Here is a 22121-nt window from a genome sequence, read left to right on the forward strand (position 1 = left end):
AGGGGGTCTATTTATGCAGGCTCTCTTTTACAACAGCTATTTGGAATGTAGTATGATACCAATTTCATAGCAAGAATTCAAGTGCCTTGGAAATGGTGCTGCATTCCTGATGAAGGCCTTTTATTGTTTAATATATCATGCAAGCGACAGGGTGATGGGCTGAGATTGAAGAATTCAGGATATGAAGCTGTCAATTTGAAAGTAAAATTGGTAGCAATGGTAAGGGAAAGAGAGGCATTTGTCAGGCATACATCTTCTAACAGGCGTCACGTACACTTACTTTATTCTTCCTAAGGTATTGATTTTTTAAGTTGATACTGACAAACTACTTAAGTAGTAATTGGCCATTTGTGCCTGCTAGCAATCCAGGATTGTGTATTTCACAATTGGAGTTTAAACCTACAGACCCAGCTCTGTGTAATGATGTTCCTATATATGTCTTATACTAAAAGCTATAAGGGCAAGATCAGAAAAGTGTTTGGAATGTACAGTACTGTAAGTCAGTATTCTAGCAAAAACAAAAAACGAATTTGAGGATGTTGCTTATTGTTATGCGTATCAATAATGCTGGAGGGGGGGCACAAAAGGTATCAATGGAAGCAAATATGATATAAAATCTGTGGGCCTCAGAAGTTGACAACTATATAAACATTTCTTGGGGAGCTCTGGAGATGAGAACATTTTGTTTTCATGAGTTCTGAAAGAGTAGCAGACATCATGTAAACATTAAAACAAGTGTGGTTATACAAGAAGAAAAGTCTCAGGCTGCAATGGATTAGTCATATAATGATGCAAAACTATGTTTTTTATAAGCATAGGTTGCAGTTCTGCCATTCCTCGTGACTTTAATTCACATATTTTTAATTGCTACACAGTGTCTTTTAATTACTGACCAATCCATTCTTTTTTGTTATTTGGGCGTTTTGCAATCCAGTTGTCTGTTACAAAGCTGCATAGATTAATGGGGTTTTAATTATACAATGGTACTTTTTTTAACTAAATTAATGAGACCTTCGGAAGCAAACAATTATGGGAATTGCTGCCTTGGATAGTTAAGTGGTCCTACTGCTATTATCTTATGCCAGCTGTCCATTGAAAAGAAAAATGTAATGTTAGCAGATTCAAAATCTTTTTGACATCAATTGTTTTCCCATCAAAAGTACTGCACAATCGGGGCTCCCGAGTGGCGCATCCCGTAAAGGCGCTCCGCGTGGAGTGCAGAATGTGCCCAATAGTTTGGACGTCGCGAGTTCGAGTCCAGGCTATTCCTTTGCCGACCGAGGATGGGAGCTTCCAAGGGGCGGCGCTCAATTGGCTGAGCGCCGCCCGGGGGGAGGGAGGGTTAGGTCGGCCAGGGTGTCCTCGGCTCACCGCGCACCAGCGACCCCTGTAGTCTGGCCAGGCATCTGCGGGCTTGCCTGTAAGCTGCCCAAGAGCTACGTTGTCCTTCGATGCTGTAGCTCTTGGGTGGCTGCAGTGTGAAAAAAAGCGGTCGGCTGAAGGCACACGCTTCGGAGGACAGCGTGTGTTCATCTTCGCCCTCATGAGTCAGCGCAGGGGTGGTAGCGGTGAGCTGAGCCTCATAATAATTGGCCATTCCAAATTTTGGAGAAAAATTAAAAAAATAATTGGCAACGACTAAATTTATAACAAAAAAAAAATAGTACTGTACAATTAAAAGTCACTTATAAAAAAAGATTGCTTTTAAATTTAGTTTTTGTTTTAATACCATTCCCATTACTGCCTTTACCCGAGATGTATTGGAAAACCATACAACACTCCCTCATTATGACCCAGTTTCAAATGTCTTCTCTACAGCAGGCATCTGTAGGGAATGCAATGTTTTAGCTACTAAGAAGTAATTAACACACTGCTGGGGAAATGCACAGGAGAGCAAAAACACTCCCCACAAATCACACAGCTTTTTTTAATTCTGTGACCTAAAGCCTAATAAGCACCAGCGTGGTGGTTCACCATACGAAAGCACTGTGCTTCAACGCACTGACCATCTTGTGTCACATTTTCAAGTATTAGTGATCTTTGGTGGTGAGGTGGAAACTGTCCACTGAAGGGGTGGAAGGTGGGGGATCAGAACTAGATACTTTAAGTGCTAGTTCAGTGCCAATGTCTGCTGCTGAGCCAAGCTAACATTGAATCTCTACCTGCTCCAATTTACCACCCGCTGCCCTTACCCAGCTGGCAGTGGTGTATGAGAAGTTTTGGAATAGAGAGAGGGGGAAAAAAGAAGACTTACCTACACATACAAAACATTTAAACATTGTATCGATAGGTCATCATGCTCTATTTGCTTACCTTTCCCCAGGCAGCTGGTAATGGTTCCACGGGCGGGTAGTACTTGGGCAGGTCCCAGGCCACTGCTGCCATGAACCATTTGAAATCCTTGCACTTGAGCTGTTTGCGCAGTTCTTTCTGTGCTGACAGGTCACCAGTTGAGAGATGTCTGTACTCCGGCCGCCGCTGGTAGATGTATTCAGTGTACTCATCCATCCATGTCTCAGCAACTCGCTTCAGATTCTTTCATTGAAAAGACAAATAATATGTTCCTGCAGCAATATACAACAGCTACTCTTCCTTAACTCAATATGTCACTGTCACAAAGACGGCCGGAGTGGGTGGCGTCAGACCAGAGCCAGGAAATAAACAACAGAGAGGTGTGGTTTGGTGGAGCTGAGCGAATGGTTTCGCTCAGCATTTAATAAACAGAACAGAAAATAAAAAGGTTGTAAACATACAAAAACACAGGACACGGCACTTCACGCCAAAATAAATAGACAAACAAAAACGGACTAACATTTAAACAAACGGTGGATGAACAGACAAACAAACACGGTGAGTACAAATAACTTATATTTACTTTCTTTCACTTTTAGTTACTCCTTCTCCACACCCGTTCTCCACTCTCGAACACCCAACCCCGAGTGAGTGCTACGTGTCTCTATATATACTGTTGTGCTGGGATTCAATTACTAATTAATTATTCACTTGAATCCCAGCACGTGAATTCATTACGTGCAACCCCGTGCTCACATATTACATACTTTAAATGCACGTGAAGTGATAGTGCAATCCCGTGCCTAAATATAATTATACAATTTTAAATCACACGTGAAACACAGACCTGTTTACATCCCGTGTACCAATGACTATACACCAACATTAACACACGCAACATACAACACATAACACACAAATGCACACAGGGGCGGGGCACATTGCCACAGTCACTTACTAGATTTGGAGTTATTACAGCACCTAAAGGCAATACATTACCTTAACTTACTATTTTTATATGTATAAAGAGAACATTATTTTGTATTATATCAATTTTTAGAGGAAATGTACTGGTGGGTGTAGGCAGATACCATAGTCATTGATTGAACAATATTTGTTTTCCCTATAGACTGAAGTAGTGAAGAGAAAAGAGAATAGAGAAAATAACAAGTAGTTTAAAACTAAAATATATCACTAATATGAAAGTTTACTTTGGTACTGCATGGTAAAAGCTTGACAAAGTCAAGTAAAGCGTAGTCAAAGAACAGTAAAGAATAAAGCATGAAAAACACAATAAAGTGTGTTAAATGGATAGTAAAAATACCAGTTTGAAAATAGCTAGATAAAACTGATATATTTTGTCCACTCATCTTTCCTTAATGTAAAACATATCTGTTACTAAAGTAATTATTGTTATTAAAATGTTCTGTTTGCAAGCTCTGCTTTTAGACTGTCTTCCTGGGTCATTTCACCAGAAGGGTGAAATTGTCACCACCCCTTCACTGGCTTCTTTCCTGTCAATAGCCAACCAGCAGCTTCCTCTTTTGACTGAATGAGTGTTTTTGAAAGTACAGAAGAAGACATATTGAATCAGTGCCATCCTGGCTGCCCATGGTGGTCCTACACCCTACTGACAATGTTATTGAATGTAATTCATTTATATCTGTGGCTTTTTGTTTATATGTTGTAAAATTGAAAAATGGTCAAAATAAAAGTATCTATGCTTATTTAAGACAAGAGTATGCATCGACCAAGGACATGTTTAAAGAAATAACAGTAATACATAGTTATTTAATGTTTTCTTTGTGTTTATGGAAAACCATTCTTATGAGGCATTGCTCCGCTCATTTTCATGCCTAGCTACTGTATAGGTTGAATTCCCTTGCATAATTATGGGATATGTGTAGATTAAGGCATACTTGACACATGGGATTTTTCTTGTTTATCGCTTACTCTTGCTAAGCTGGTTCCTGACGGCACTTTGTAGGGGACATACTTTCTGTAGATGTGGCCAACTCTGGAACAAGGAACATCGTACATACTGCCTCCACACATCCAGACCTGTGGGAGAAAAAGATATGAACGGCTTAGACCTGAGTGATAAAACACATATTAGTGCACTGGGAAAACTTATATTATAATATCTTATAAATCATATATGAGAAATCAGCCAATCACAGAGCATTTCCAACCATTCCTCTACCTCTTGTGTATACATGTTATCCCATGCATAGAATGATCGGTATTTTAAAAATAAAACACTCTAAATAAAAACATAACAGAAAATCCTGTTATTAACTTTGACCTTTGTTTTAATCTGGATAAGTAATTGGGACATATTACTTACCGACGTCACTGGCCGTGAATGTGTCACTCAAACATTAGCATTACAGACCAAAAATCACCAAGGTGGTCTTTAAAGACAGTCCCAATATCACTGATATACAATGTACTCACAGCCAGATTTCGAAAATTATCCTGTATTAAGCTTTAAGCTGTACAGCCAAGGCTTTTTCAAATTCCACGAAAAAAAAAAAAAATCTGGTACAGGAAGCATCCCCTCGGCAAACGTTTTACTGCTAGTTTGATGAAAAACATTCTCATTAGAAGCTGCTCTCTACAATATACACCAGCCACTGTGTTCGTGCCACTTGTTGCCAAGTTTTAAGTGCTGCGGGAGTTGAAGACAGGCACATTATTTCAGTTTCTGGACACAAGAGCGAACTCAGTCTCAAGCATTACACGACAAACGCGGATGAAATGCAAAAAAGGAAACAAGTCCCCTCTGTTGCAACAGCGATGCTAGTAATACCTTTCCTACACTAAATCAGAGCAACTGTTTCAACTCTTCTGTTACCAACGATGCTTCAGGACACTTACATGCTAGTGGTGCAAGCTTTACAGGATGTACATTTGTTTTAAATAAATAGTTCCGTCACGTTTAACTAGTCTGAAAACACAGCACAGATCAGCTACTGTAGGTCAGTTACGGTCGATCCTGGACCATACCATTTTTAGACGGGGAGAAGGGGGGTTGAATGTTATATTTAAATAAAAGTTATTTTCACTGTAAAGATATTTGTGTGTGTGATTTATAATAAGTTAATAGGTTGTGTGAAGGGTGACTCTTATTGTATAAGAAAACATCATCTCGTGCAGTTTGTGCAGCCAGAACCACTTGTCTTCGCGTCGCGGTCCTCTCCCCCAAACTGCACGAGATGACATGTCATACAAGAGGCGCCCTTCACACGACGTATTAACTTATGTGAAAGAGCAGTGCATTTTATTCTTACTATGCTGGTAAAGTATGTTCACCATTCCCATAAGGATCTGTAATGGTTTAATCATAATTAGAAAATGGATCATAGATTTCCCTTAATCTGATTGGTCAATACAAGAGCCTTAATCTCTGGTAAAGGACTTTGAATGTTATCGTTCAATTTATGTTTAATCACTGTTCCAAATCAATCCACCGAAGAACATGTAAATATAGTATTTGTATATTTTACCTTTTTCTGCTTGTTGAAAGACAATCTCCGTTCTTGTACACGCCCTCTAAATGCTGTCTGTCAATGTACATTAAATCAGTTTCCTCGCTCTTATACATTCAATCTCTATTTAAATTTAGTGTAGCAAATAAAGTAAAAAAAATAAAATAAATAAAACAACAGAGAATAGTGTTTGCTATCAGCGGCAATACAGTAACCACAATAGCAACTAGTCTCCATTTTAAATGACGAGTTGAAGAAATTTACTTTCAGCAACTGTATTTAAGCATATCATACTAATAACAACACAGGCACTGTGCTCTCTTCTCTTGCAAAGCCAGGAAGAGGCTTTGAATAAAGTTTATGAACCCACTGTGAACAGCATTAACATATAGACAAAGATATTTTTAATTACCAAAACCTTTCATTTTTATTTTGCTAATACATTTTAGGACCTAACAGTAGCTTAAATACGGACATTTACACAAATACACAAACCTGCACTTAAATACAAAAAAAAAAAACAAGATTGCTTTTGTTTTCGAGGAACCTGAACTGAAGAACAGCTCCATGTAAGTAGAAGATTTTTTATGTACTGAGGTATTATTTAGGCTATTGGAAATACCCAGGATGCGACCACTGGGATAATGAAGCCTGAAGCTGCCAGAGCACACATGGAATTCTGAGCAAACCGCATTACTCATGGAATAAAACGTATATCAGAAGGACACACCCAACACCTGGGCAATGCCAAATACAATCTTGCAAACAGGTGCTAATAAAGTGACTGGGAAGTGTATATAGGCATTATAATAGGACATACTTCATGAAAAAATAAAAGAAAGAAATAACAATTATATATGGCAGTTTTACCCCTTGAGCAATTTCTTCAATATCTAAATATAACAGGCATATTTCATCAAACATTCTGCTTCTGGGGACTGTGAAATGCTTGAGCCAAGCGCCAGCTCACACTGAGATGAAAATCTTTTTTAACTTTCCCCAGCTCCACAGAGAGACCTAGGCTGAGTTCAAACATACTGAGGCATCCAAAAATACCTTTATTGAAAGTGAGGATATCCAGTGCTTGTCAGGGCCTGCTGAGAGGTCAGAACTGCAAGGGGTTGGAACTGTAGAGAGTGATAGCCACATTTCTGACTGTGCTTGTAAAGATAATCCAGACACTGACTGAATCTGAAGGCTCACGATTCATCTCAGTTTGACTGGTATCATTAGAATGCATACGTGTCTTCTATTATTATTATTATTTGTTTATTTAGCAGACGCCTTTATCCAAGGCGACTTACAGAGACTAGGGTGTGTGAACTATGCATCAGCTGCAGAGTCACTTACAATTACGTCTCACCCGAAAGACAGAGCACAAGGAGGTTAAGTGACTTGCTTAGGGTCACACAATGAGCCAGTGGTTGAGGTGGGATTTGAACCAGGGACCTTCAGGTTACAAGACCTTTTCTTTAACCACTGGACCACACAGCCTCCTTATAGTCTGTTATTGGTGTTCACAAAATTTAATGAACAGTGTTAAGAAAGACCTTACTTTTTATACTGTGTTTTAGCTTGCTCACACTTCTTTTTTTATCTATCCAAGCTATTCTCAAAATTTGAAACACTGCCGTTGATTAGCTCCGTAGTAATACTCCTTTGTTGAAGCACTGAAAGTACTCTTGGGAATTAAATCGTGAAACTGTTGATATGCAGTGACAGGTATGATATGCTTCAACGAGAAGATGTAAAATAGTTTGCTATTTCAATGCTGTGACAGATGGGAAAGTGTCTCCACTTCACACAGTCTTGCCTGCTGCTTCATGTTCTTGCAAATCTGTAACATTTCAGTGAAATCTGATGGCAGTTTCAGCAGAGGGTCAATCTTAACTCATTACTGATTCCTTGTGACAGAGAAAGAATTTTAGATCTCCCTCCCACCCTGGACTGGATGGCCAGACAATTCATTCCCCGGGTTCGGCGGAAGTTGGCCATCTAGAAAGGGGACGGAGCTACGGTACACTAAATCATTGACCCGGAAGGGAAACGATGTGACAGACGCAGATTGGAGGAGCGGTTGCACTCGTTAACCAAGGGGTCATGGTTGACGGTATATAAAGGGACGTAGTGATGTGATCTGTTCCTCTGTATGGTTACGCTAAACTTGGAAGGACCAGTATAAGAAAAACCGTGAGTGTTTTGTTTGTTTGTTCAGTCTGTCTAAAACCTGTTTGTTTGTTTGTTTGTTTAAGACTAAATGGCTAACACGTTCCAGAGCTGTCGCTTAGGGCCAGCACAAAAACCCACACTATTGTTTCACGTAATAAATTGTACTTCACCATAAACACTGCAGAACTCACTTTGGACTTGTGACTGTGTGTGTGAATAATTGTGTTTAGTACTGTGTTTATTATTTGTGGGACTGCAACCCTTTATTATTACTGAGCAATACACATTGCTGTGTATTGCCAGCCCTATATTATTTACTTCTTGGTCATCAGACCATTGCATTATAAATAAAATAAACCATTTCACCCGTACTTTGTTGTCTGTCTGTGTCATTGGATTACTGCACCTGCTCCAGAAGTGGGATGGACCGTGCCACACTGTCCATGCTGCTGGAAGCGCTGGAAAACAGACAGGAGAGCACAGAGAGACGGAGAGATGAACGGTACACGGCGTTGATTGAGAGGGTTGGTCTGGCGTTTCAGCCCACAGTACCAACGGCACCTGTAATGACGGCCCCAAGAGGGCGCAGAAAATAACGGCGGAGGATGACCCTGAGGCTTACCTGGTCGCTTTTAAATGGCTGGCTACCACCGCGTCATGGCCCAGAATGCACTGGGCGAGCCAGCTGGGACCCTCCCTGATCGGAGAGGCTCAGGCAGCCTACCAGGCCAATACAGACAACAAAGCCACCGACTACGACCTGGTAAAGTGAGCCATCCTATGCCGACAACATCACGGGGGAAACACACAGGGTACAATTCCGGGAGTACCGAAGATCCCCAGATACACGCCCCAGGGTGGTTGAGTAACAGTCGTGTGACCACATGGTGCACTGACTAAGCCCCGCCCAGAAAAGTTATTGTATTTCTTGCTCTTATTGTATTACTTGTATTGTAACACTTGAAATGTATTTGCTTACGATTGTAAGTCGCCCTGGATAAGGGCGTCTGCTAAGAAATAAATAATAATAATAAAAACAGGTCTTCCATGTGGTCGGCACCGAAACACAGGCGTTGATATGGAGCCACAACCCCACCACCCTGGAAGCAGCAGTAACACTGGCTGAGGATTTCGAGGACTCCAGGGTCTCAGCCAACACCAGCCTGCTCACAGCTCCCGTCCACCGGAGCAGCCGTACACCACCTCCTCTCTCTGCTCCACCCACAATACCGGAACCGAGACCTCCTATATCTCCAGCTCCAATGCGCAACCTTGCCTCCCCTCCTGGAGGTCAAGGTTAGCTCCCAGCTGGGGTAGAGCTGCTGCCCCTGCCCCGTTGCCATACCAGCAATGGGACAGGTATGTAACCAATGTTCCCTCCTTCCCCAGATCATGCCCATCGGCAATAGAGTGTTACGTGGTGATATGTAATTGGGCATCCGAAGCGGCTAAGTGAGGGGAAAATGGTCGGGAGGGGCCTTATATTGTTGATGCGGTTTTAGGAAATGTGAAAACCCACGCATTAGTGGACACAGGGTGTGGGCAGACCTTAATTAAGGCAGCTCTCTTGGGCAGTGTGTTGTGGCAGCCACGAGGCCAGGTGACTATCTCCTGTATCCATGGAGACACGGTGACATACCCCACTCAAAGTATATTTATTGGTAGGACCGATAAAATGCCACCTAGTAGTTGGGGTGGCGGAAAGGCTACCACACCCAATAATTCTGGTTCGAGACTGGCCAAATTATAAAGAATTGGTCAGATTAATGTCAGACTCGACAATGTCAGACTCGTGGCAGAAAAGCAAGAAAAGGAAATAATTGCAATTCCTTTTTAAACCAAAATATTTTCCCCCTTCTTTCGTTCTAGAAAAACTAATAGAGAAGGATTGGAAAGTGGGAGGGAGCATTAATGAGACAAGGTTGGGGTCTGGTGGGAGAATGCTATTCCAGCCCCTCTCAATGTACCGGACATGTGGCACTCAAGTGCGGACATAGTTTGGGGCCAACACAATGACCCCTCACTAGTGCACACTTGGGGACAGGTCCGGTCTATTGAAGGTAAGGATGTTGACGGCGCTGGGGCGCTAGTATTTCTGCACTTCAGTATCAAGGGGCAATTACTGTATAGGGTAAACCTAGTCGCGGGCACAGGACAGCCTGTAACACAATTATTGGTTCCCCCATCTTGTCGGATCGAGGTCATGAGGCTGGCGCATGATATCCCTTTTGCGGGGCACCTCGGAGCTGACAATACAAGGGAGCGAATATTGGCTCAATTTTATTGGGTAGGGCTTCATAATGAAGTGATGAAATATGTAGCCACATGCCCAGACTGCCAGAGAGTAGCGGGGGGTCAAGTGCGCCCCGCCCCTTTGGTCCCACTGCCAATTATTTCCACTCCTTTTGAATGCATTGCAATGGACATAGTGGGCCCTTTGCTATCTTCTGATTCTGGGTATACGCATATATTAGTGGTGGTAGATTATGCAACGCAATACCTGGAGGCAGTTCCATTGAGGTCCACTAGTGCAGCTGCAATAGCGAAAGAACTATTGCAGATTATGGCTAGAGTAAGGATCCCCAAGGAGATTTTGACTGATCATGGAACCAACTTTCTGTCCAACACGTTACAGCAAGTTTATAAAATATTAAAAATATGTCCCATCAGGACATCTGTTTATCATCCACAGATGGATGGTTTGATGGAACGCTTTAATCAGACCCTAAAGCAGATGCTGAGATGTTTTGTGAATCAAGAGCAAAAACATTGGGCATCGCTTCTTCCCTACCTCCTTTTCATAGTGAGAGAGGTGCCACAGAGTTCGACAAAGTTCTCCCCCTTCAAGCTCTTGTACGGCTGACAGCCTCCCGAATGGAAGGGAGAAACCTGTTGTCACCAAAATCCAGGCTTTGGTAGATGCGGCAATCCCCAAAACCAAGACTCAGGTGAGGTCTCCACTGGGGTTAGCCGGTTATTACCAAAGATTTATCCCCGAGTATGCCACAATGGTTAATCCCTTCGTTGACCTCAGCAAAAAGAGTGCTTCAGGAGTTCTACGAATTCTGTGGAAATTGATTAAAGTGGCATGGGAAAAACATGTTGTACCAAGAGCATGGCGCCGAGCAGGTGGAGTCTTTATACCTAAAGAAAAAGATTCTACAAGCATCAGTCAGTTTCGTCCTATTTCCCTATTAAACGTAGAATGCAAGCTTTTCTTCAGCATTACTGCTCAGAGATTGTCAACTTACCTATTAAAGAACTGCTTCATTGACACTTCAATACAAAAAGCGGGCATTCCAGGTTTCCCAGGGTGCTTAGAACACATCAATGTGATCTGGCAACAAATTCAATCAGCTAAAAAGGAGAGGAAGGAGCTCCATGTGACATTCCTGGATTTGGCTAATGCATATGGTTCAGTGCCACATGAACTTCTTTGGGCAGCATTTGATTTTTTCAGTGTACCGATGACAATAACAAATTTAGTGAAAGCCTACTTTGGAGATTTGCAATTTAGTTTTTCAACTTCAGAATTCAGCACTACATGGCAATGCCTAAAGGTTGGAATAATGGCAGGATGCACCATTTCTCCACTGACTTTTACCATGGCAATGGAAGTAATCATTAGGGCATCAAAATCGGTAGTAGGAGGAGAGCGCTTGGCTTCTGGAATGCGACTACCACCAATTCGAGCATACATGGATGACATGACAATCATGACTACAACAGTAGCCTGCACTAATCGGTTATTGGGCAAATTAACCAATAACATTGAATGGGCATGAATGCAATTCAAGCCCACTAAATCAAGGAACATCTCTATAATTAAAGATAAAGTAGTAGATCAAACATTCTTCATTAATGGTGAGGCAATACCAACAGTGTCTGAGAAGCCAGTGAAGAGTCTTGGGAGATGGTACGACGGGGATCTAAAGGACACAGTTTGTGTGGGAGAAGTTAGACAACAAGCAGTGGAAGGGTTGAAGAGCATAGACAGCAGCGCTCTATCGGGCAAACTAAAACTCTGGTGCTTTCAGTTTGGTCTACTGCCGAGGTTGCTGTGGCCACTGACTGTGTACGCGGTTTCTTTGACAACAGTAGAGAAGCTGGAAGCTTTAATCAGTTCATACATCAGGAAATGGTTGGGAGTTCCACGCTGCCTCAGCAGAGTGGGACTTTATGGTAAAGGAATACTGCAGCTACCAGTCTCCGCTCTAACCGAGGAGTTTAAGTGTGCCAAGGTCAGACTGGAAATGACATTAGTAGAGTCACGCGACAAATGCGTAAGGGAGGCAGCACCTGTGTTGAAAACTGGAAGAAAGTGGGCAGCAAAGAAAGCTGGGGAAGATGCTCTTTGAATTGGTGATATCATGGGGCAAGTTCAGCATGGAAGAGGGGGTCTTGGTCTCAGTTCAGCTCCTCCTACATGGCACAAGGCAGCCCCAGCTCAAAGGAGGAAGCTGGTAGTCAACGAGGTGCAAAAGCAGGAGGAGAGGATGCGGTGTATAAAGGCCATTTCCCAGGCCAAGCAGGGAGAATGGATGAGATGGGAGAGTGTGGAACAACGCAAGATTGGCTGGCAAGACCTATGGTCAATGGAACAGAGCAGGATCAGTTTCCTCATCAGGTCAACATATGATGTTCTTCCATCACCACAGAACCTAAACCTCTGGGTAGGAGAGGATTCCTCATGTCCTTTGTGTTCATCACCTGCAACATTAAGGCACATTTTGACAGGATGTAAGGTGGCTCTTAGCCAAGGACGGTTTACTTGGCGCCATGACCAGGTGCTGCGATGTTTGGCCTTAGCATTGGAAGACAAGTGTAACATGACCAATAAGTTGCCACCTGCTCCATCAAAACATTACACACAAAAGACAACATTCCTCCGCCCAGGAGAGCAACCACCAAGAAAAGGTGTTAAAACCAATCCTCGCCCAGGACAACTGGAAGCTGCTAGAGACTGGAAAATGCTGGCAGATGTTGGTCAACGGCTTATTTTTCCACCTGAGATTGCCACCACTAACCTTCGACCAGATATTGTCTTGTGGTCTGGATCAGCACGCCTTGTTCACCTGCTAGAGTTAACAGTGCCATGGGAGGATGCTGTAGATGAGGCGTACGAGAGGAAGAAACTGCGGTATGCTCAACTAGCCACTGAAGCGGAACAGCGAGGATGGAGAGTCCGGGTTTACCCAGTGGAGGTGGGTTGTCGAGGATTTGTGGCACACTCTACAACCCGGTTTCTCAGAGACGTCGGATTCAGTGGCCAAGAGTTGCGTTGGACAGTGAAGAACTTATCTGAAGCAGCAGAGAGGAGCAGCAACTGGCTGTGGTTGAGACGGAAAGATTCTGGCTGGGGATCTCAAGCACAATAGAAAGAAAGAAACGCTGATGTACAGGTAAGTAAGCTGGGCTGAGTTGAGTGGGGGACGGAGGGGGGTGATGCTGGGATGCCAGAATCACCGTCGAGCCCTCTTGAGGTGTCGTGGGCTAGTCGACGAAACACTGAGGATGGAAGGTGCCCATTTGAAGACCCCAGAGATGTACCCTACTTAGCTCAATCCAGACAGTTGTCATGCTGATGCACTGGGGAGACCGCACTATGGTTGATCCCCGGAGCCAGTATCGCAGCCGTTGTGTGTGCTGATGCGCCAGGGAGGCAAAATAACCTGATCCCTGAAGCCAGTATTACACTTCAGCCATTAACACCAGACAGAAGGATATCTACATCATCATATGGAAGGAAACGTAAATGGATGGAGACACATATGGATCACATTAGTTTACTGTAAAGCTACGTCTTAGTTGGTGCTTGTCTTGACGAGAGCCGAGTTCAAATCAGCATGAAGTTTTAACATCTACTCTTGTGTAATGGAAATCAGGGGATGTTTGATATTATCAAGCAAAGACTCTGCCAGACCCCTACTCTCATCACTCCAGACTTCACTAAGAGATTCATCCTTCACACCGATGCGTCGGATGTTGGTTTGGGTGCAGTTTTTTTCCCAAAAGGTAGATGGAGTAGAACACCCCATCCTGTACCTCAGTAAAAAGATGCTTCCTCGGGAGCGCAACTACTTTGTGGTCGAAAAGGAGTGTTTGGCCATTAAATGGGCTGCTCACTATTTATGATACTACCTGCTAAGACATTCATTTGATCTCGTCACAGACCACGCCCCACTCAAGTGGTTAAGCACAATGAAGGACAGCAATGCCCGGATAACTCTGTGGTATCTGGCATTGCAGCCCTTCATGTACCACGTGGTACACCGTGCGGGGAAAGACCTCCAAAATGCGGATTATTTTTCCCGGGAGGGGGGAGTAATGGGAAAATACACTACCGGTCAAAAGTTTTAGAACACCTCCATTTTTCCAGTTTTTATTGAAATTTACGCAGTTTAATGTCTCAATGTACTCTCAAATTAAAGCATAGAACAAATAAACAATTGGAGATAAAAAAAGAAATCATGGAATCGTTTTGTTTAACAAAATTTAATCTAAATTTTTGACTCATCAAAGTAGCCACCTTTTGCAGATATAACAGCCGAACACACTCGTGGCATTCTTTCTACAATGGAAATCAAATATTGTTCGGAAATTTCTTCCCAACACTGTTGCAGAAGTTCCCACAAATGTGTTGCACTTGTAGGTTGCTTTGCTTTCACCCTTCTGTCCAGTTCATCCCAAACCAGCTTGATGGGGTTTAAGTCTGGAGACTGTGCTGGCCATTCCATGATTTGAAGCCTACCGTCTTGTTCTTTTCTTCTAAGGTAGTTCTGACATAGCCTGGAGGTATGTTTTGGGTCATTATCTTGCTGTAGGATGAACCCCTGACCAACTAGGCGTATACCAGAGGGTATTGCATGGCGCTGCAAAATGCTGTGGTAGCAGTTTTGGTTCAGGGTGCCACTCACTCTGTGCAAGTCGTCGACTCTGGATCCAGCAAAAGAGCCCCAGACCATCACGCTTCCTCCTCCATGTTTGACAGTTGGTGTCACACACCGAGGAACCATCCTTTCGCCTACTCGACGGCGTACAAAAACCCTGCGTGATGAAACGAAGATTTCAAATTTTGATTCATCGGTCCATAAGACCTTCTTCCAGGCTTCAGTAGTCCACTGGCGGTGCTTCATGGCCCAGGCAAGCCTCTTTTTCTTATTTTGCCATCTTAGCAATGGCTTTCTTACTGCCACTCGACCTGTCAAACCTGCAGCTCGAAGTCTTCTCTTCACAGTTGAAACTGAGACTTGCTTACTTCGACCAGTGTTAAGCTGTGCTTGAAGCTGTTGTCCTGTGAGCCGCCTATCACGCAAGCTTTTGACTCTCAGAAACTTGTCTTCTGATTCTGTTGTGGCTTTGGGTCTGCCAGACCTCTTCCTGTCAGAGTTTCCTCCAGTTTCCAAGTGCCTTTTGATGGTGTAGGAAACTGTACTCACTGACACCTTGGCTTTCTTTCCAATTTCTCTAATGGAAAGACCTACACTTTTAAGGGTTATAATGGTCTGTCTGTCTTCCTTTGTTAATTGCCTTTTTCTCGCCATTATGAGAGCAATATACTACTTCCTGCAGTACAATACTGTCCAAATAATGCTTAAGAGGGTGTAGTAACACAGTCTGTTCCAACACTGCTTTTATACAGACAGAGGGTTTGTAAGTAATCAACAAAAGTTGGGACACCTGTAGGAATTGTTAGCATCAACTTTCAAGGCTTAATTTACTTCCATTGCTGCAGAACAGCTGTAAGTTGTTAACCCATTACTTGTTCCCTGAAAAAGGCCTTTTTGTATAACTCTGAAATGTACATTATTTTTCAGTTTTTGGTAACCTAAACTTTTTTTTTTAACCTCTGGCAGTTTACCGCTTACCTTTGTACCATTTCAGGTTATTCACTGGACTTGAACTGCTTAAATTTCAATAAAAACTGGAAAAATGGGGGTGTTCTAAAACTTTTGACCGGTAGTGTATATATGTCGAGTGTTCCTTAGGCTCCATTCTGAGCGGTGGAATATGTGATAGAGAAAGAATGATTCACATTCCTTCACAGTGTTTTTACAATTACGTAACAAAATGAAAAATGTTTAGGTCCAAGTGACAAGATGGTCGAGTGGTGATGTCACAGACCAGGAAGTAAACACACAGGGAAACGTACTATGGGTGAGTCGCAAATGCGCTCCTTCTTTAATTATAAATAAAATATTTAAACAAAACAAAACAACAGACACAGTGGTTCAAACAAAACAAGTACCGTGCCGGTCAAAATCCAGCACGAATAGCAATTGTATTTCTATATCGTACTTCTTATGTTCCTCCTCTCTGAACAACAAACCCTGATGAGTAGCTGATGAGTAACATTCTTTTTGTTTTGCTATATACAGCATATAATTCTGCTGCTGTTGTATATATTAGCTGCTAGACTTTACTAACAAAACCACTGGCCCATTAACCTCAGTGGATGTTCTGTTATGCACTCGCTGCTTTTGTACTTTACTGCCTGGGACTGAAGCTTTTTTATGTCTGTGATCCATATTGCATAATTTTGTGTTCTATGTTCCCACGGATGTTTGAATGTTAATTAAAATGATCATTAATAACAGTGAGATTTAATTATTATCATTTGCATGTGATTTCTGTCGTATGGTACAAGGCAATAAAGCCATACACAGTTTAACAAGCCTCATGCCCAGCTATGATCAGCAAAGAAAAAGGCCTACGTAAAGTGCTCAGGTAAGTTATCTAATTCAATTCGAAGGCACTTTCTCATTATTACTGATTGATACTGAAAAAATGCGTACATTGAAAAAGTTAGGAAATATCATCTTGCAGTGTGGAGTAGTGGTTAGGGCTCTGGACTCTTGACTGGAGGGTTGTGGGTTCAATCCCCGGTGGGGACACTGCTGCTGTACCCTTGAGCAAGGTACTTTACCTAGATTGCTCCAGTTAAAACCCAACTGTATAAATGGGTAATTATATGTAAAATAATGTGATACCTTGTAACAATTGTAAGTTGCCCTGGATAAGGGCGTCAGCTAAGAAAATAATAATAATAATAACAGGTTTTTACCAAGTTCCTAAGATGTTGTGTACAGTGCACTCACATATTTCAAACTTTGCATATGATTCATATCAAATTAACTTTATACTGGGCTTGTTTGTATCCGAATATCCCACAGGGAGCTCAAAACAACCCATGAACAAACATTAATGAGTCTCAACGGGACTGACGGACCACCCTGCAGTGTATGAACTATCCTTAAAAGTGTAGAAAATAAACTGTGTTCATAGTGCCGTATTCGGGCATAACCGTAGAACTGTATAAAAACAATGTAGGCTATCTAATAACCGCAGACAGGTGGACACACTGATGACGTTTTTCGCATTTATATATGGCAGCTCCACAATCGGGAGAATATATATATTTTATCCTCCATTATGAATCATAAAGTGCACCGCCAATCACATTGAATATAAAAGCTTTTTTAAAAAAATGCAATTCTCAAGTCTGCAAAACATAAAAGTACCTAATTTTGGTTTGAAACTGGAAAATGAATGGTTACCATGCACAGGCAAGCTTGAAAATACTGTACAGTGACTGCATCTGTGTTTGTCACCACCTTTTTAAAAATAAAATCTTGTGCAAACTCCATGGCCGAACATGTATTTAAGAAAAATAAAAACGTGCTCAGTTCTCTTCATAACTGTTTTGAAGGAGCGGGCCAGAAATATCCACTCCGCTCCAGCAATTACCCCGCTCTGCTCCCCCACTCCATATACAATTGGCTTGCTCCACTCACACTCACACTCTCTGTCCCCAATGTGGTACTGCATGGTACTGGTTCTAAAGGGTAACATACCGTATAAGAAAACTTTCTGTGAAAAAATATCGCAAATGTTACTTTTTAAGCCTGTATACCCACTAGAAAAAAAATCAGGGAATAAATAGATTTAATGTTAAAAAATAATTCTCCCTTTTCTTCTTTTAATACTAATAAGCAAGGACTGTAACCCTAAGGTCAGCTCTTTGTAATAAGATGTACGATGGAAGATGACTCAAATAAGACCCAGTGTGACATTACTGTCTCTAAAGAATCCATCACTAGAAAAAAAATAGACTGGGGCAATTTAGCTTCTGAATTTAGCTTCTGAATTCTAAGTGTCGTTACCATGGTTTCCACACAAGAAGGAAAGACCTGCACTCCAATTACAGGCCTCTAAATGATAGACAGAAAGAAAATGTAATAATTAAATCTCAGTAGATGGAAGACGTGTGACAGGTGTAATAAATAGTAGTTTAACTTATCATCCAATACATAATATATTCAAAAGCAAAAAGAAAAAAATCAAATCATCTGGGTCTGGTTACAAAAAAAAAGTTTCATATTAAGCAGGACTTAGAAGTCAGAATTTTTGTACAGTCCAGCTACGTTTGTCTTGAACGCATTGCAGTATAGAATACTCACCTAGTACAGGGTTATATATATATATATTACAACGCTTTCAAGACTTATCCTAATTGGACTTGACAAAAAGCATTTTTTTCTGTATAAGGCCTGTTAATTGGAATTCATCTTCAATTTGGAATATGCAGATAATGTTATGTAAGAAAAGTTGATGCTGCTTCTTGGAACCTCCTCATTTCCTGTGTTTTAGTTCACTCACTCCAATATTCAAGCTTCCATCAAACCATATCACATTTCAGCAGTTACCAATATGCAGCAGCGAGTCACCATATATTCCTTACATGCAAGATTATTTGTTATACACTAAACTATTTCTCTAACTCATATATTTCCTAAATACATTTGTAACCATTAGTAGCAGAATAACACTTTCAAAAATATTTCATGAAACAATTCACCCACAGTTCTTGGATGCCACAAATCATTTATATCTGCTCTGATCCAGTTTAATAGAAAAAAGCCCAAGAAGGTGCAAGGTCACATCAGTTGATGGCTGTGCTGAAATCTGAAACTAGGCTCCAATATCTGAGCTCTAAGCAGCAGGGCACAGCACTGTGCCTTATTCAATTTTATGGTCAAATTAAATCAGTCAGTGCACTTGCATGGTGGCACAGTGGTTTGAAGTGGTATGTAGGAGGTTGTTTTGTCAATCATAATCTACTGTAGTCCATAACTTTGATACGAAGCTGAGGTAAATGTCCACAGTATTTATTCAGTTATGTTTGTGAATCTCCTGTTCCTTTCACATGTCTTGCATGGTATTACTTTTGCCAACCTGGCAGTCGACATTTGCATCATGTATTTTATCCATGGTTGTTATTAAGCAGGGGTGCCCGATTCCAGTACTGGAGAGTTATAAAAAGAGAAAAAAAACAACTTACTTTAAAAGATATTTCATACTGCTCTCCTCCCCAGATCTCAAGTCCAGGATCGTAACCTCCAAGCTCCCAGAACCACAGACGATTTACTGCAAATAGACCCCCTGCCATGACAGGTGACCTGAAAGAAAGGACAATAACTGCACTGCTGAAGGAAATGCAACGAGTGTCAGTCAGACTAAATAGTTTCTTAAGTTTGATGTTTTAAAGCTATAGGATTAAATCAGGCCACTGACCGTTTGCATCTGACATTCTTTGATGCAATGTTGGGCACATTAAAGGGATGTAATCTAAAACATTTAAAGGAGTACTAATCACAATTTGAACTTATTAATTTTATTAATATTATTTCTGGTCCCCCAGTTTTAGTTCTTCACTGTTTTTTTGATTTACAAATATTTTAAATACAGCACTAAGGTGCTGCATCTTATGTACCTTTGCTGTAGGTCACATGGTCTGCCTCAGACTACACTGTACGACTTGCCCACAGGTCAATATTACCACAGCCATCAAAAGCACAGCCATGGTTTTAACAGCAGACTAAAAGGTAAGTTTGACTGGCAAACCACCAAATGTGTTTAAATTATTTATTGCAGAAAATGTACAGCTCAGTATATTGGTGAAACTAGCAAATCAGTAGCCACCAGACTTGCACAACATAAATATAATTGCGACTACTGGGAGTCTCGGCCTACTGTCTCATTCCGTTTCAATCAACACAACCACAATTTCAAACTGCATACATGCATATCAGTTGTATTTGCAACCAAAATGCTGCCTTAATAAAAGAACAAAAAGCAAGAAACAACAGCAAAATTAGTAACTGATTGCCTATGCAGAATGAACAAAATAACACCATGTACCAGAAAATATGTCCCACTTAAGACCTTCTATGATCCCCTCCTCCTCACCCTCTCACCCTTTTATTTTATTGTATTCTCCTCATGCCATAATTTTTTTTTCTTGTGTCTTTACTACTATCTATTTCTACCTTTTTGTTATCTATTTTTACTTTTGCCACTCTTGCCTATGTGGTTAACTAGACAATTCTATGCAAGCTTAATGTCCCATTCCAGGATAAGTAGCACACATCTCTTAATGTGTGACTCTCCAACTATTACAACATTTGAAGACCTTGAAAAAGACTTCTAGTCATAATGTTTGTTATTTTAAAACTTGGTTAACATAGTGTGCAATTAAAAGTCAGTTGAACAAAATGAAGACAAATAGTTTACATGCATCACTCCAACTATGCTTTTTATTATCCTTTTATAAATCATTTAAATGTCAGAGAGGTCCATCTGCAAAAACACAGCAATGAAGATAGAACAAATACCAGGTTCAGTAACAGTAGAAATATAACAGTACAGTATGTGGTTTTAAAGTAGCATTTAATCACCCCTAATGTTGATTTCATTATTACTACTGCTGTTGCAAACATACAATTGCAGATTAAATGGCTATAATTAAAACTGCATTTCTTATAGGAATTGAAAACACACTGTAATGAAAAACCCATTTATCGAAGTCTCAGATTCTTTTACTTGGTGAGGACTGTATTTTTTTTACATAGTTATTTTAGAAAAAAACATTGACATGTTTACTGACTTATCACCTGAAAAGATTTTGTAGGGATTATAACTGAAACACTGCTGTTGAATAACCACTACCTAATAACATTTTCAATTTCTGTACACCTAACTCTAATTACAACTTACCCCCCAGTGACTTAAAGTAACACCTTTTTAAAATTTGAATCATAGATTTCTATATAGGAAGTGGCCCTGCATTAAGCAGCTGTCAAAATGAGTCTCAACATCAATGCAGCTAAAACCCATGAAGCTAAAATACATTTTTATCATACATAAGATACTAGGGCATATAAGGTAAAGCTTAAATAGCTCTGGTTTCATGGATAATTACTTATCTAAAACTTCAATGAAAATTATGCTTACACTTACAGTTACAGTAGTAACTAATACATCCTCTATAGAAATAGGAGGCCATATATAGGGATGTTTTAGCTATCAAGGTCATAATGAGGTTGGTTCATAGGTTTTGCAGTTCTTTATGTTTTTCAGTCTTTTCTTTTTGTAACAGTACTTTTTGGATAAAAAGAACTACGATCAAGCAATGGACAATCAACCATCTACATACAGATACAATCCAAATAAAATGAAATAAACACATTTGTAAAAAAAAAACAAAACATGGTTTGCATTAAAAAAAAAATCTGTTAAAAGAGTACAGGCAAAAAAAGAGCATTGTGGATCATGAGCAAAGCAGGAGAATAATGTTTTCTTGTTGGAGTACAGTTTGCGAGTAGTATTCTCCAAGCAGATTCATAGCTGCAACACTGAATCATCACAAGAGGGAGATTTTTGTTATAGTTCCCTCAAGCCTAAAAGACTGTCGTTCCACACAGAGTGCTCCAACCCTAAGATATCACTGATGTAAACCCCCACCACTGCAACACAAACATGTGAATATGGCTTTGGGGGTCTGTAACAGGGAAGATCTGGACTGACTATCTGGCACATGCATGGTACTGCAGGTAGAAGGCAGCAGTCTTGTAGGATGGCGATGACAGTGAGAGGTGGGGAAGAGGGTGTGTGTGCTTTCCCTCTCTCTGAGTGGCTGAGAGGCGGGCCTTGGGAGATTGCTCGGCCCATAAGAACTGCGCTTGGTTGTGCACTCGGATGGCCGTGTTGGTGAATGAACTGTGACACTGACAGAATAGTTCAGTTTTGAAAACAAGGACCAGGCAAGCCTGGCTGGGGAAAAGAGCCTACGTACCCGAGGGGACGTTTTCTAGCTGTACGGGCCACCCC

At 41.2% G+C, this 22121-nt stretch overlaps 1 protein-coding gene across 1 annotated transcript in view; it reads right to left on the reverse strand.

Moving 5' to 3' along the window:
* The window catches only part of LOC117420789 (polypeptide N-acetylgalactosaminyltransferase-like 6), a 411476-nt gene that overhangs the window by 24351 nt on the left and 365004 nt on the right, over positions 1 to 22121 (reverse strand). Inside the window, exons 8-10 of the mRNA XM_034034425.2 lie at positions 19294 to 19411; positions 4246 to 4353; positions 2314 to 2535 (exon numbers count right to left, since the gene is read on the reverse strand). Of these exons, the coding sequence (XP_033890316.1) occupies positions 2314 to 2535; positions 4246 to 4353; positions 19294 to 19411 (448 nt within the window). The remainder of the gene's footprint in view (positions 1 to 2313; positions 2536 to 4245; positions 4354 to 19293; positions 19412 to 22121) is intronic.

This window comes from Acipenser ruthenus, chromosome 1 (assembly GCF_902713425.1).
Source record: "Acipenser ruthenus chromosome 1, fAciRut3.2 maternal haplotype, whole genome shotgun sequence".
Classification (NCBI taxonomy): Eukaryota; Metazoa; Chordata; class Actinopteri; order Acipenseriformes; family Acipenseridae; genus Acipenser; species Acipenser ruthenus.